The 12264-nt window shown below is 42.3% G+C and overlaps 1 protein-coding gene across 9 annotated transcripts in view; it reads right to left on the bottom strand.

The window, feature by feature from the left end:
• The window catches only part of sorbs1 (sorbin and SH3 domain containing 1), a 50189-nt gene that overhangs the window by 12453 nt on the left and 25472 nt on the right, over positions 1–12264 (bottom strand). For 8 of the 9 annotated variants that reach the window (XM_086092688.1, XM_086092693.1, XM_086092694.1 and 5 more), the window contains 3 exons: positions 7393–7442; positions 4443–4621; positions 568–1932 (listed from right to left, as the gene is read on the bottom strand). In XM_086092688.1, coding sequence (XP_085948814.1) covers positions 568–1932; positions 4443–4621; positions 7393–7442 — 1594 coding nt within the window. The remainder of the gene's footprint in view (positions 1–567; positions 1933–4442; positions 4622–7392; positions 7443–12264) is intronic. The other variant, XM_086092696.1, reaches the window with a different exon arrangement.

Below are 12264 nucleotides of genomic sequence, written 5' to 3'. Positions count from 1 at the left end.
AAAATGAATAACCCACAAAATATTGTGGTTTATTCATATGACCCACATTTTTGGAGTTACATTTATTACCTAAAAAGTTGAGCTGGGCTCTTTTTGACCCAACCTGTGTGTTGTTGTTTTTTACCTAACTTTTAAGAGTTTGCAGTTTCCTTTTGTGTCCCAGCAAGGGTCACAATAAAGACATTTATATTCTATTCCTTATTTACCTTGAACACTAAGCAGGTACCAGCTTACAAACGGAGAAACAAAGCAGATGATGATACTGCTTTGTGTGAGGCTCAAATTTGATGTTCAGTCACCAAGAGTTTGATGAAAAAGCTGCCTGAACCTCCTACAGTCACTCTTGTGCGTAGATGGAATCATAGCCATTGACATTTCAATGAAAGAGCATCAAACACTACACGCAAAATGTCATGGAGTCTTCATGGTCACTTTGTCAAAACACCACACAGAATAAAGATGAATGGCGGTGCGTTGAAACGGGAGACAAGGTGAAGACTCGAGCTGAATGAGTGAGCACAGAAGAAGAGAGGAGGATGACAGTTGTGATGGAATGGAGATAGCCACCTCTGTGGTGAGCCGCCAGCGGCCGCAGAAGGTTCCCGTTGGCGTCCAAGCCCTGTCCATTACTCAGCTGCTCATCTCCCTCTCCGTTACTCAGCCTCTCCACCACTTCCAAGGAGGACAGACGCTGAGGTATGAGAGGCTTGAGTTCAGGAGATGTGCTGCGGGGTCTCTGAGTGGCCGCTATCACTTTGGTGGCGGAAAGCGTTCTCCGAGGCTGCTGGGAGTGGAGGCTCTTCCGTAACCTGAAAGGGGCGGGGCCCATGAGCAAGAGATTCCCAGGTAGCATGGTCTTCTTCTCTGGTGGTGCTGGTTTCTCTTGCTGGGCTGTGGCCTGCTGTCTCTCATGCCTGAGAATAGTAGTGAAGCGGGTGTAGGAAGCTGGACAGGATCCTTTGCATTTGGTAGGTTTAAGGGGGAAATGTTGGTGGTTCAGATGGTGCAGGTGGTGGTGTAGAGGGAAAGACATTGGAGGCAGGGTAGTGGGACTCTTCGCTCCACTTGGAGCAGATTGGATCAGCTCCGTGGAGCTCTGCACAACTTGAGGATCAGTGGAAGAGGCCGGCTCGACTCCAACCTGGCCTCCATCCTCTGAGGGAGAGGCCGCCTCCTCCACAGTTTTATCGCCTGCTGACAAGGACTCGTCTGCGTCCTTCGCACCTGGCTCCACAGGGGAGCGGGCATCTGTCTGAGCGTTGTCGACCACCAAAAGACTCTCAGCGGACACGGCAGAGGGCAGGTAGAGAGCGGCAGCGTGTTCTGGGCTATGGCTGCAGTCGGAGTTCAGCGTGGGCAACGAGGAGCAACGATTGGGCGTGGACTGTTGAATGTACATTTCAAACTCAGTGACCCGTGACAAAACAGCGTCCCGTGGAATGTTACCCTCGTCGCCGGCTTCTGATTCGTCGCCCCCGTTCGCTTTTGCCCCTTCAAAGAGATAAGCCAGGCTACGGACGCTCCCTTGGGGGCTGCAGCCCACCGAGCCGGGCCGCTGGATGTGATGCATGACCCGGTACAGGCTGGAAAACTCTGACGTGCTCCTCCTCATTGCGGGGGAAACTTCAGCACATGAGTCCGAATACTGACAACCCTCCCTGACGCCATCACATGTACTCGTGTACAGATCCTCGCAGCTGTGCGCTTTTGCTTGCCTCGCGGGTCGAGCGCTGCTTTCCTGGATGTTGCCACCAGGGGGTAGCAGCTTGGGCTTGAATTTGGACGGCAGGATTTGGGGGATGCAGGCTTTGGCAGCAGAAAGAGGCTTCTTATTCTTACATTGGTTAGCTATTGCATTACTGGCAAGAACCGATCGACTATTTTTAGAGGAGCAGGGTGAATCTATACAGCCATTCCCACCTTTATAATCCACTGGCAAGCATGCAGGACAACAGAATAAACAGCATATTAGATTACAATGGTCACAGGGTCACACGCAAACACGCTAAAACAGAGTTAGCCACATTTCGAGAGTAAAGCAATTCAATTACACGAGGCTATAGGGCAGACTTGAAGTAACGTCCATCACGTTATAGATGACTATAATAGAAACAGCGCGGTGTAAGATGAAGAATTGTGCTCTGTGAAATGCTAATAGAATTGACGTAAACATTGTTGAAGGAGAACATAAAAATGAAACAAAGTGTTAATAGCAATATGCAGTGAAATGTTATGTCATGTGGGAGGTCACGGAGGAATCTGAACTCTGACTGCAGTATCAAAACATTTAAAAGAATATTAAAAATGATTGCGTTTTTACCTATTTTATATTCATGTTACAGCAAGCAACCACTGCCCCACATTTTTGCATTACGATGATGAGTTTTGAGACTGAGAATACGCTGAGTAAATAATACTTGCTAGCTTTCTGGAACTAGCCATAGTGATCCAGATGGAAGCAGGAAACGACAACACTTTCACATGCTGTGACACACGTTTGCACCGTAAGTGAACCATCTGCTGCACTCATAAACACACATGGGAGAAGTCCGCTTGATATTGTAAGCCAAAGCATGTGTCAAGTTAATAAAAATGACTTCACAAAGGAGAATGAGGAGGCTCTGTTCTTTGAAACATGATGATAGAGAAAGTCTTTCTCTCATGAGCATGTGGCAGCTTTGGTACGTTCATTCAATAACGAGTCGAATGGTGACGTTTGGTTGGAAATATTGAACAGTGCGCTTGTCATTTGACTCGGGTGGCAAATGCATTTAGAGCATGTGCCTCTAAATTGACTTTGTGAAAGCTGGAACACGAATCTCTTTATATTTTGTATTGTTGTTTTCTCTTCTGCTAAACGTCATCAGCTTTTCCACACACCTCTACGACAAAGCAGGAGAACCTTGAAATTTCTCCTCAACAATCAACAAAAGGTAATGATTAGGGATGGGCAAGTACTGATACCAGGTATCGGTAGCAGACTGATACCAGGTATCGGTATTGGGCCGACACCCGGCCTTATTTCAACGTATTGATACTCGCTATAAATGCTATATTGGGATATATATTATTTAAAAATATCTACCATTGTTTTTTGTTTTGTTTTGTGGGGGGGGGGGGGGGTGGGGCTAAAGTGTCTACTCAAATTACTGGTATTGGTCTGAAAAAAAGAAGAAGGTATTAAACATCCCCCGTAATGACAACAATGAAAAGGTTACACTAAAAATAAAGAAATGTTTTGATAACTACAATGGTAGCCCGAGAGGCAGATACTTTACTCATTCAATAAATGAAACTAGACAAGGAAGTGCTTCTCAAAGTGTTTGAAGAGAACCAGTAATGGCTCCCTCTAGTGGTATGCGAAATAGTCACTGAGTTAATGGGTCAAACAGTAAATCGTATAATAAAATAGCTTGAACTTTATTTATAGTTTTGATCCAGTTAAATACATAATGGAAGTAGTATTTAACTTCAATAAGTAAATTTAGGTACAATCTTAATTTAACTTTTATGTGTGATACATTTTAATTGAATTGTCTTGTTTTTGATGAAAACTGCGTACGACTTGATTGTATTTTGATGGTAGTCATGATGATGGTACTTGTCGAGCCAAGTATTTTTTTTCCTACTGACCTAGACAATATAAAACAATGATGGTGATTTAACATTATGGATAAATAAAATAATTTGCTGCAATAATGATCTTGGGTTACAATCCTGAAGTTCACAGGTTAAAGCCTTGGAGGAGGTCTTTGCTCGCTGATCACTCTTGTTTATATGCAACGTAGAAACAACAAAACGGAGTGCCAGAGTGTGACGCGACATGTGCTGAATCATGCGCCTGTTCCGCCCATTCCCCCGCTTCCTTGCATTCCATATTGTCTCCTCCCACCGTGTTTGACTCTGCGGCCATGTGCTCAGACATTCCTGCCACTGACCTCACACTGACAGCTGACTTCCTCCGGCCTGCCCGCCCCCTGTTTATCTCCCCCCCGCACTGCCTGCTTTTGAAGAGCATAGCTCTTGTTTATCTCACTCATCCTTCCCCTCCCTGGCTCTCTGTTCTATGTCGACGGAACGCACTCAAGTCCTGCCCTATCGAAACCTGCCTAGCGACTGGAGCAAGAAGGGGGGGAGAAAAAACTCCCCAAGGTTAGCGTCCACAACCTCACTTGGTCCTCAAGTTTTCCAAAGCAGATGTCCGGTAATGTTACCATCTATGTCATTGGTAATAAATCAAAAGTGACTGGGGATGAATGCTGTGGGGTGATTGGCTAAAATTGTGAAGCTCGGGAGCAAAGATGTGTGGACTCCAGCGGAACGGAAACACATGTTGATCATCAATGTTTTTAATAGCTCATTGTTTGACTCATGGTGCTTTCTAACCCTGACCTGCATGCACATCCACACACACTTGTGTCCATTAATTGGCTGGTATATACCTTTCGAGGAGGATGAGCTGCCATGGCGCTTGTTTAGGGCCCGTAGGCCTTGTAAGGGAATGTCGCCGCCTTCCAGAACAGTCTTGTAAACGTGACGGTCACTTTCGTGAGCCCCAGGCTCATTTTCTGACGATCCTCCATCCTTCTCCACCTCACTGTGTCCAGACTTGCTTGAGGAGCTAGACAGAGGAACGCAGACAACAAATTAATTAATTCAAGAGGAGTGTTTTTGGTGATAAACAAAAGACACTCATTTGGCTTTGGGCTCGCATATGGTTCTTATTTAGAATGTCTTGAGGTTATTCCTGTCTTAGGAGACTTGCTGGAGTCAAAATAATGAGAGGAACTTGAAGTGCAGACTTTAGAGGTAGCTCTGCGAGAGAAAGCACTCACAAGCACAGATATCTTGGCATTCCGTCGACGCCAATAGCACAGACGTCCATAAATATTCTCATAGCGTATCATTCCTTACACCTGCAAGATGTCTCATGTTCACTGTCATTCTCTTGCTCACGTGACACTCATGATGCTGCTCTATTTCAAGACAGACAAGGTCATTAAACTGGCAGAACATCTCAGATCACCGACAGCAACAAACATTCAAAACTCAACTCTGCACTAGTACTAGACAAATAAAATCGCTCCTCTCCCCCCAAAAAAAGATATATACTAATATAGCATTTTTCCTTATCAGTACTCGCCCCATCCATATTCAAAACCTGCCCTCCATTGGCCTATTGCTAACCCTGCATTTTACATCCTCCAAGTCAGAGTTTTACAAGCTTGGCCACATGCATGGATTCTTTACGCTGCTTGTTCACTACCTTGACAAGGAGCTCTTTCATAGCTGCTGGAAAAATGTGAACACCCGACTGCAGCCAGCCAATAAAATCATGTTGGCTCTCAGAAAGGATTGCTGTGGCTAAAGTTCAGAAGCAATGCGAGATCCAAGATAACTTCTTGAGAAGATTCTGGCAAAATGGAGACAGGATGTGTCAGGCCAAAACAGTGAACTAAGCGCCTCTTTTTTTTTTACTTTGGAGGAATTCACAATTTATTGTCAACAATTTGATTTGAAGCAATGTTAGTACGAAGGCTAATTTAATTAATTTATATACTACAGGAGCAGGGGAAGTCAAACTTAAAATGTTCTTTACAAGAATATGTTGTATGCGCCCATGCTAATCTAAACATGGCATTCTGATTAATATTGTGTTAGTGAATTAAGCAGAAAAATCCACTCGCTTTTAGCCATCCCAGGGGGCGGCCATTTTGCCTTGTGCTGAAACTTGCTGTCAACTGAAAACCACAGTTGCTCAGGTAATGACCAATCAGGGATCAGCTTGAGAACATCACATGAACAAACTTAAGAAACAGAACCGTGATTGGACGCTACCTGAGCCCTGAGTTACTGTGATGTCATTTTCAGTTGACAGCAAGTGTCAAAATGGCCGTCCCTTGCGAAACGGGTTGATTTTGCTCCTTAATTCGTCTTCCACAAATATAATCTTAACCGAGACTACGTCTAGAGGACATCACCTCGGGGTTCCCAAAAGTGAAGAGTAAAGACATTTAACCTGACTTCATGTCCTTGTCTTGTCATTTACAGCATCTCCGCAATTTCAATCAGAACACGACATTTAAACTAATGGGGCTGCATATAACACATGATTGCAAAGTAAAGTTTGACTTGACTTCCCTTTAACATAAATGCCCCATACACCAACTACATTCATCATTCATGTCATTATACACATACGTTTTGCCTTTTCCACACAAATACAATCTTCACGTTGCATTCTATAAAAACATTGTCGCGTTTTGAAGATTTTGGTTTTGGTTAGATTTGAGTTATCATATTTTCCTTCTGTCACTTCTGTCAGTGTCTCGTTAAGATTTAGTTTGTCCACCTGTGCTTGTCAAACGGGTCCCTTCTTGTCCAGGTGTTTTCATTGTCTTGTTTGTTTGTATTTAGTTCCCTGCCTTCTTTCAGTTCTTTGTCCTTGTCAAGTCCTGTTGCTATTTGTTTGGAGTCTCAATCCTTTCCAAGTCAAGTCTTGTTTTGATCATTTACGCCAGTGTTATTATGGACTTTTATTTTTGAATAACCAAAGTACCTTGTTTGCCTTTTCGTTCACAATAAATGCCTTTTTTGAGAGCTCACCTGTCTCTCCATCTTTCCACATCCGTACGAACACTAACAAACATCTCGTTTTAAAAAAAACAGACCCCAAAGTAGAAAACACCCTTCACTAAACATATACAGTATGTGCCTTTCAAGTAACTTACTTTATGACTTGAGGTTTCCTTTGGAAACTTTACGAGCATGAACTACCACCATCCAAGCACCAATAATTAAAAATCTCCTTCAAAACTAGAAACAAATAAGTACCCCTTCTAATTCGAGACCATAAGTTAGAAAACTGGCGGGTGTGACGACATAATGTGAGTACCAGACGGGATTTGTTGCGAGAAAAAAAAAGGGAGGGAAAAGTTTATTTTCCCAGTGGATGCGTTATGTTTTATTCCACACAGGACGTGAATGAGACACTGGAATTGGCTTTACTTTAATATCGGATAGTGTCTACTTACACAATCCAGTAGCTAATTATTCTTGCTTAACACCTCAGGAAGACAAAACCATTTTTTACGGACTGTCTAATAATCATGTGAATTAAATCGCCAACTAAGCATCCATGTCGCGACATAACCGACCAGCTCCAACTCCTACCTTGCCCCCAAATCAGCAAACATAAACAGAGAACAGCGTGTTTTGGTAGCTTGCTACCTAATTCAAAGCTTCCCCTCAGGAAGCAGGAATCCCCCCCACCCTGCTGAAGGCGGGTGAGCTAGTCTCACCGTGACATTTATCCCCACAACACGCCAGAATAATCCTTAGCGTAGTGGAAGGAGCAAGTATTTGTATGAGATTGAGACGCATTGAACTCACTAGTTCTTCAGGTCGGAGGCTGTTTCCAGGGGGCTGAAGGAGGGGGCACTCTGCAACAAACCAAACAAAGAAGTCATTGATAGATCCACAGGATGGTTTCCTCCAGCTAGAACACAGGCAGGCACATTAGCAACGGCCAGATTCTCGTCTGGCTTTTTCTTCTCTGTTGTTCACTCGCTGGTGTGGCTTTCGCTCTCCAGCACCCTTGCGCTCTTAGCGTCTCTGGACTGGGCTTGGCATGAAGTAGGAGAACGCGTGTGTTTTGGCCTGCATGCACGTTAGGGGGGGGGGGGGGGGGGGGACGGCAGTGAGGAGAGTGACGGAAGGGGAGGGGTGTGTAAGTGGGCGGATGGGTTCGCATCAGTCAGGGGGCGCCCATGCGGGGAGGTGGGGGGGAGGCTGTCACGGGCTTAGCCAATGGACTGCTGTCTCCCAGTGAAGCCGTTCTCTTTTGTCTGGTATTGAGTCACTCTCATTACCACTGGAGCAGACCGGAGGACAATTAACCAGCTGGTGGTGCAGACAGGCCGAGTTACATACTCACACTTATTTGATACTCTATATATGACACGCTCAAGTATCCAAAAGCACAAATGTTGCAAGAATTCAGGAAAATCGGGCCGCAATTTACGATTGTTTCAGTAATCGATTCATCTGTCGATTATTTGTACGATTAATCCGATTTTTTAAAATTAACTCATTCACTGCCATTGACTGCTTTAGACGTCAAAATTATTTTTTAACTATTTCTATTAGTTTAACATTTTTTCCACTTTTGTTAACAAGAGACTGAAAACCTAGAAAAAAGTGTTTATTGTACATTTAGAACAGATATAAAAATTGTGATTAATCATGAGTTAATTTTTTTTTAAATCTTTTCTTTTTTTAAATAATCTTTTTTTTAAACAAAAAAATATATATTTAACTATTATTATTAAAAATTAGGGCGTCAGGCGATTAATTTATTTATTTTTTATTAATCGCATGACTTCAATAGTTAACTCATGATTAATCACACATTTTATATCTGGTCTAAATATACATTATATTTCCCCCCTAGGTTTTGATACTCTTGTTAACAAAAGTGGGAAAAAATGTTAAACTAATAGAAATAGTTTAAATTAATTTTTGACGTCTATATCCGTCAATGGCAGTAAATGAGTTAAAAACAGTGTGTAGGGTTTAGTGCAACCTGGTGGTGAAATAATAGAATGCAATGGTTTTTAAGCACGCGCACTACAGTGCCTCAGAGAGAGAGAGCCTACCATATCAAGAAATGCATGATAATTTCACTGAAATGCATCTTCAGCATCAGATGACACTTTCAAAAATAAATACGCCATTAGCCATGATTTTGAAGTCAAGTTTGCCCAGTGGTTAGAGCAAGTGCCTGCCACCACGGAGTACCTGGGTTCAAAACCTGCTTGGACCACATTTCAGTAATTTATCTTTCAATTTACTTCATGAGCACATGCATTAAAATCTTAGCATTCAGCTTTTCAGCATTCCCACGCAATTTCTGCAGAAATTGCATTTGTCTAGTATAATTAGTGATTACTAGACATATGATTTTATACATATATATATATATATATATATATATATATATATATATATATATATATATATATATATATATATATATATATATATACAAAGTACGTTGATGTGATAGAATTTTTTTTTTTTTAAGGACTCTTTAGTTCACCACTAGATGGTACTAAATCCTTCACACCTTTAAATTGATCCTTTAAAAAAAACACATGACATTATCTCAAAATGGCAGTGCACAAACATTTATTATGATTCAGTTACTGTTCTGGTTTGTAGTAAAATGTTGTCGCAGGGCAAAAGCAGAGTGATAAGTGCAAGAGCTGTAGTTACGTGGGACAAGTTCCTATCTCCAGAGTGGCCATTCAGTGTATCAGCACCCAGAAGCACTTTGAATGCGGCTCCTAATTTTAGGTCACTGTTTCTGCTGCTTTCCTCCTCTCAGACGTCACAGCAGGTAAAAATAACAGAGGCGACACGGACACTAGGAATATGAGCACAAGTGTTGTTTGCAAATACGATTGCGCAATGCCCATCCCAGCCATACCGGCCCTGCTGCTAATACCACATCCACTTCCCCAGCACGGCGCTTCTCTAACCGTTGGCCAGACAAGGAGCATTCTCAACACCCCATTTGCCACAACATGCCTTTCTCCTTAGTTGCCAGGGCAGAATGATCATTAATAACCCATCAGAATAAACGCCTGTCTTTATAAGAACAGGACATCAGGCTGGCAGGTCTGTGTTCTGATCTATTTATAAAGCCAAATGTTCCATGTTAACTTGGAGAGAATGCGTGTGTCATTGAATAATCTCGTGCGCTTCCTTGCACCTCAGTGGCTTGCATCCCCCCTGAAGATCTGGCACGCGCTCACACAAACACTCACATCTTCAGTGGAATGTAGGAAGAAAACGAGTGCGGAAGGTCTGATTAGGTGACTTCCAAAATGTTCAATTTGTGTTATTTTGCCTTGGCTGACTCGATGACAACGTTTCCGGAGAATTCCATTTTTCCGAACAGGTGTCCCCAGTTACTCAGAGGCTCCTGTGTGCCGATTTCACATTCAAAATAGCCATCATGAGTAGGTCATGGTAACATGAATCTCATTCTTTCCAGCACCTTCTCTACGTTGATATGTTCTCACGGAAGCAACAGCTCCCCCACTGTGGGCGCTCCGGTACGGCCACGCACCACTTAGCGCATCTGCGTTAAACACTTAAAGGTAAAGGTTAAGTGAATAACAGAGGTTAAATATGAAATCACAATGAGCCAGTGGGCTTACGATGTTGCCTCCTTTAGAGGATGTCGGGTGGTTAGGGGGGAGGGTCCACGATACTCAGCGCCGAGACAGTGTGGCAACTGCCCCCTCGTCGGCATATGCTCAACAGATGGAGTCACTTTGGCGCTTATAGCGGAGCAAAATACTCATCCTGACCGGTGCTATGTGTGGAATTCCAGCTCGCGGTCATAAATCTCCATGAGACTGTTTGACCGGAACTGCCACTGTGTTTTTGTAGACTGCTCCTGAAGCTACAATTTGTTAATATTATTCAAAGAGGACAACTTTGGTCATTATATACAGCTGACAGTCGTACCCCGACAGGCTGGTTGGATGTTCTGGAGAGCATGATAGCCATGTAATAGTAATTTAATTAATTAAATTGGGTCATGTTCAATCATTTCAAACATAAATGTATGTGTTGCTTAGTGTTATAATTTTTTTGCAGGTTTATCCTCTTTTACCACATTTTTCAGACCGATACCAGTACGACTACTCAACTCTTGATACCAAGTACCAATAACACAAGTACTTTTGATACATATACCCCCCCCCCAAAAAAAACGACATAATTCTAAAGAAAGACCTATATATCCAATAGCATTTTTTTTCTTAATGAAAATAAAATTATGAATTAATTTAATAGCAATTTTTTTATTCCCATCCCTATTTAAAAATATTCAAAATGATGTGTTACGGGCGTAACAAACTAGCGGTCAGTGATTTCAGTTAATACCTCTGCGTTTTGCCACATAAACGCCAATTGTGACGCAAAAAGTAGGGCTGGGTATAGACTCTAATTTCCTTAATCGATTTCGATTCACAAGAGTTTAGTTCGATTTGATTCACTTCGCATCAATCCGATATTAATGAATTATTTAGCATCAAATTTTTCTTAAATATAAAAACTCCACAAACATTAAATTCCAAATTACATTTTGCGGAGGCAGTAACTGGTTAAATGATTTCGTTTAATAATGAAAGTAACACGTTCTAATCACTTACGCGTTACACAACATTGACATCAGCAAGGATAAGATGAAAATATTTTCAGAATTCTAATTCAATCATTGGAAACATGAATTAAAAAGATTGTGATTTGTCTTAAAGTGCAGTAAGTCAGGTCTTTCACAAATGTAAGAAAATTAATTTAAATTCATGTGAACAGTAAATTTCAAGAAAACAGATGCAAAAAAATTCAAATTTCTTCTGAATTTATGGGGAAAAAGAGATATTAAAATAATCGATTCATGGTTTTATGATTCGATAATGGGCTTGAAAGGAAAAATCGATTTGACACAAAACCGCTTGTTTTGAGCCTAAAGTCTTCCCTTTGACATCAGGCAACTATCTCCTCACATTGGTCGATTTTTTTCTTCTTAATATTCACTCTCATCTGTTTTTAATGTGCTTTTTCCGGAGACTGCCATTTGTATGGATGATGTACACTCGAAAATTCCAGTAAACCAGCTTTCGGCTCCTTGCTGTGTTAAAACACCAAGCTTAACCAGGCTTTAGTTCTTTCAAGACATACATGTTATGTGCTACTTTTGAATTACAAGTGGTCCGATTCTTTACAGCTCTCCAAGAAGTTCCTGGACAAGAGCCAGCAAGGGTTTCACTTAACTCCTTAAGCACTGGACTTTCTGCCTTGAGTCACGCCTGTCTTCCAGTAATAAAGTACGAGTAGCAATACGTCAATCAAAGTCCAATGAGTCAGTGCGTCTGGCTGATCCTTAAGGTCAAATGCTTCTCATACCAGGTGTCGCTTTTGAAGTGACTTTGACATTAAACAGGAATCAGTCATCAGGCCGAGCTTATCGGGCAAGCATGACAGTCAGATGCCTCAAGCTCTAAACCTCCTCCACATTTCCACTAACTTGGAGCTGTTGTCCATGGGAACAGCAGACTCTATCCCTACGAGCACATGAGCTCATGCCGAAGTCAGTGGTGCCACCTCATATGATCCAGGGTGCGGTGGCGTGACCTGAGAACGAGAACGAGGAGAACATCTGCTCGTGACTGGCCAGCAACGTACTTG

The sequence above is a fragment of the Leptonotus elevatus genome, chromosome 13 (assembly GCF_054856555.1).
Source record: "Leptonotus elevatus isolate MCC_2025b chromosome 13, RoL_Lele_1.0, whole genome shotgun sequence".
Classification (NCBI taxonomy): Eukaryota; Metazoa; Chordata; class Actinopteri; order Syngnathiformes; family Syngnathidae; genus Leptonotus; species Leptonotus elevatus.
Note: the sequence above shows the minus strand (reverse complement) of the source record. Positions and strands in the feature narration are given on the sequence as shown.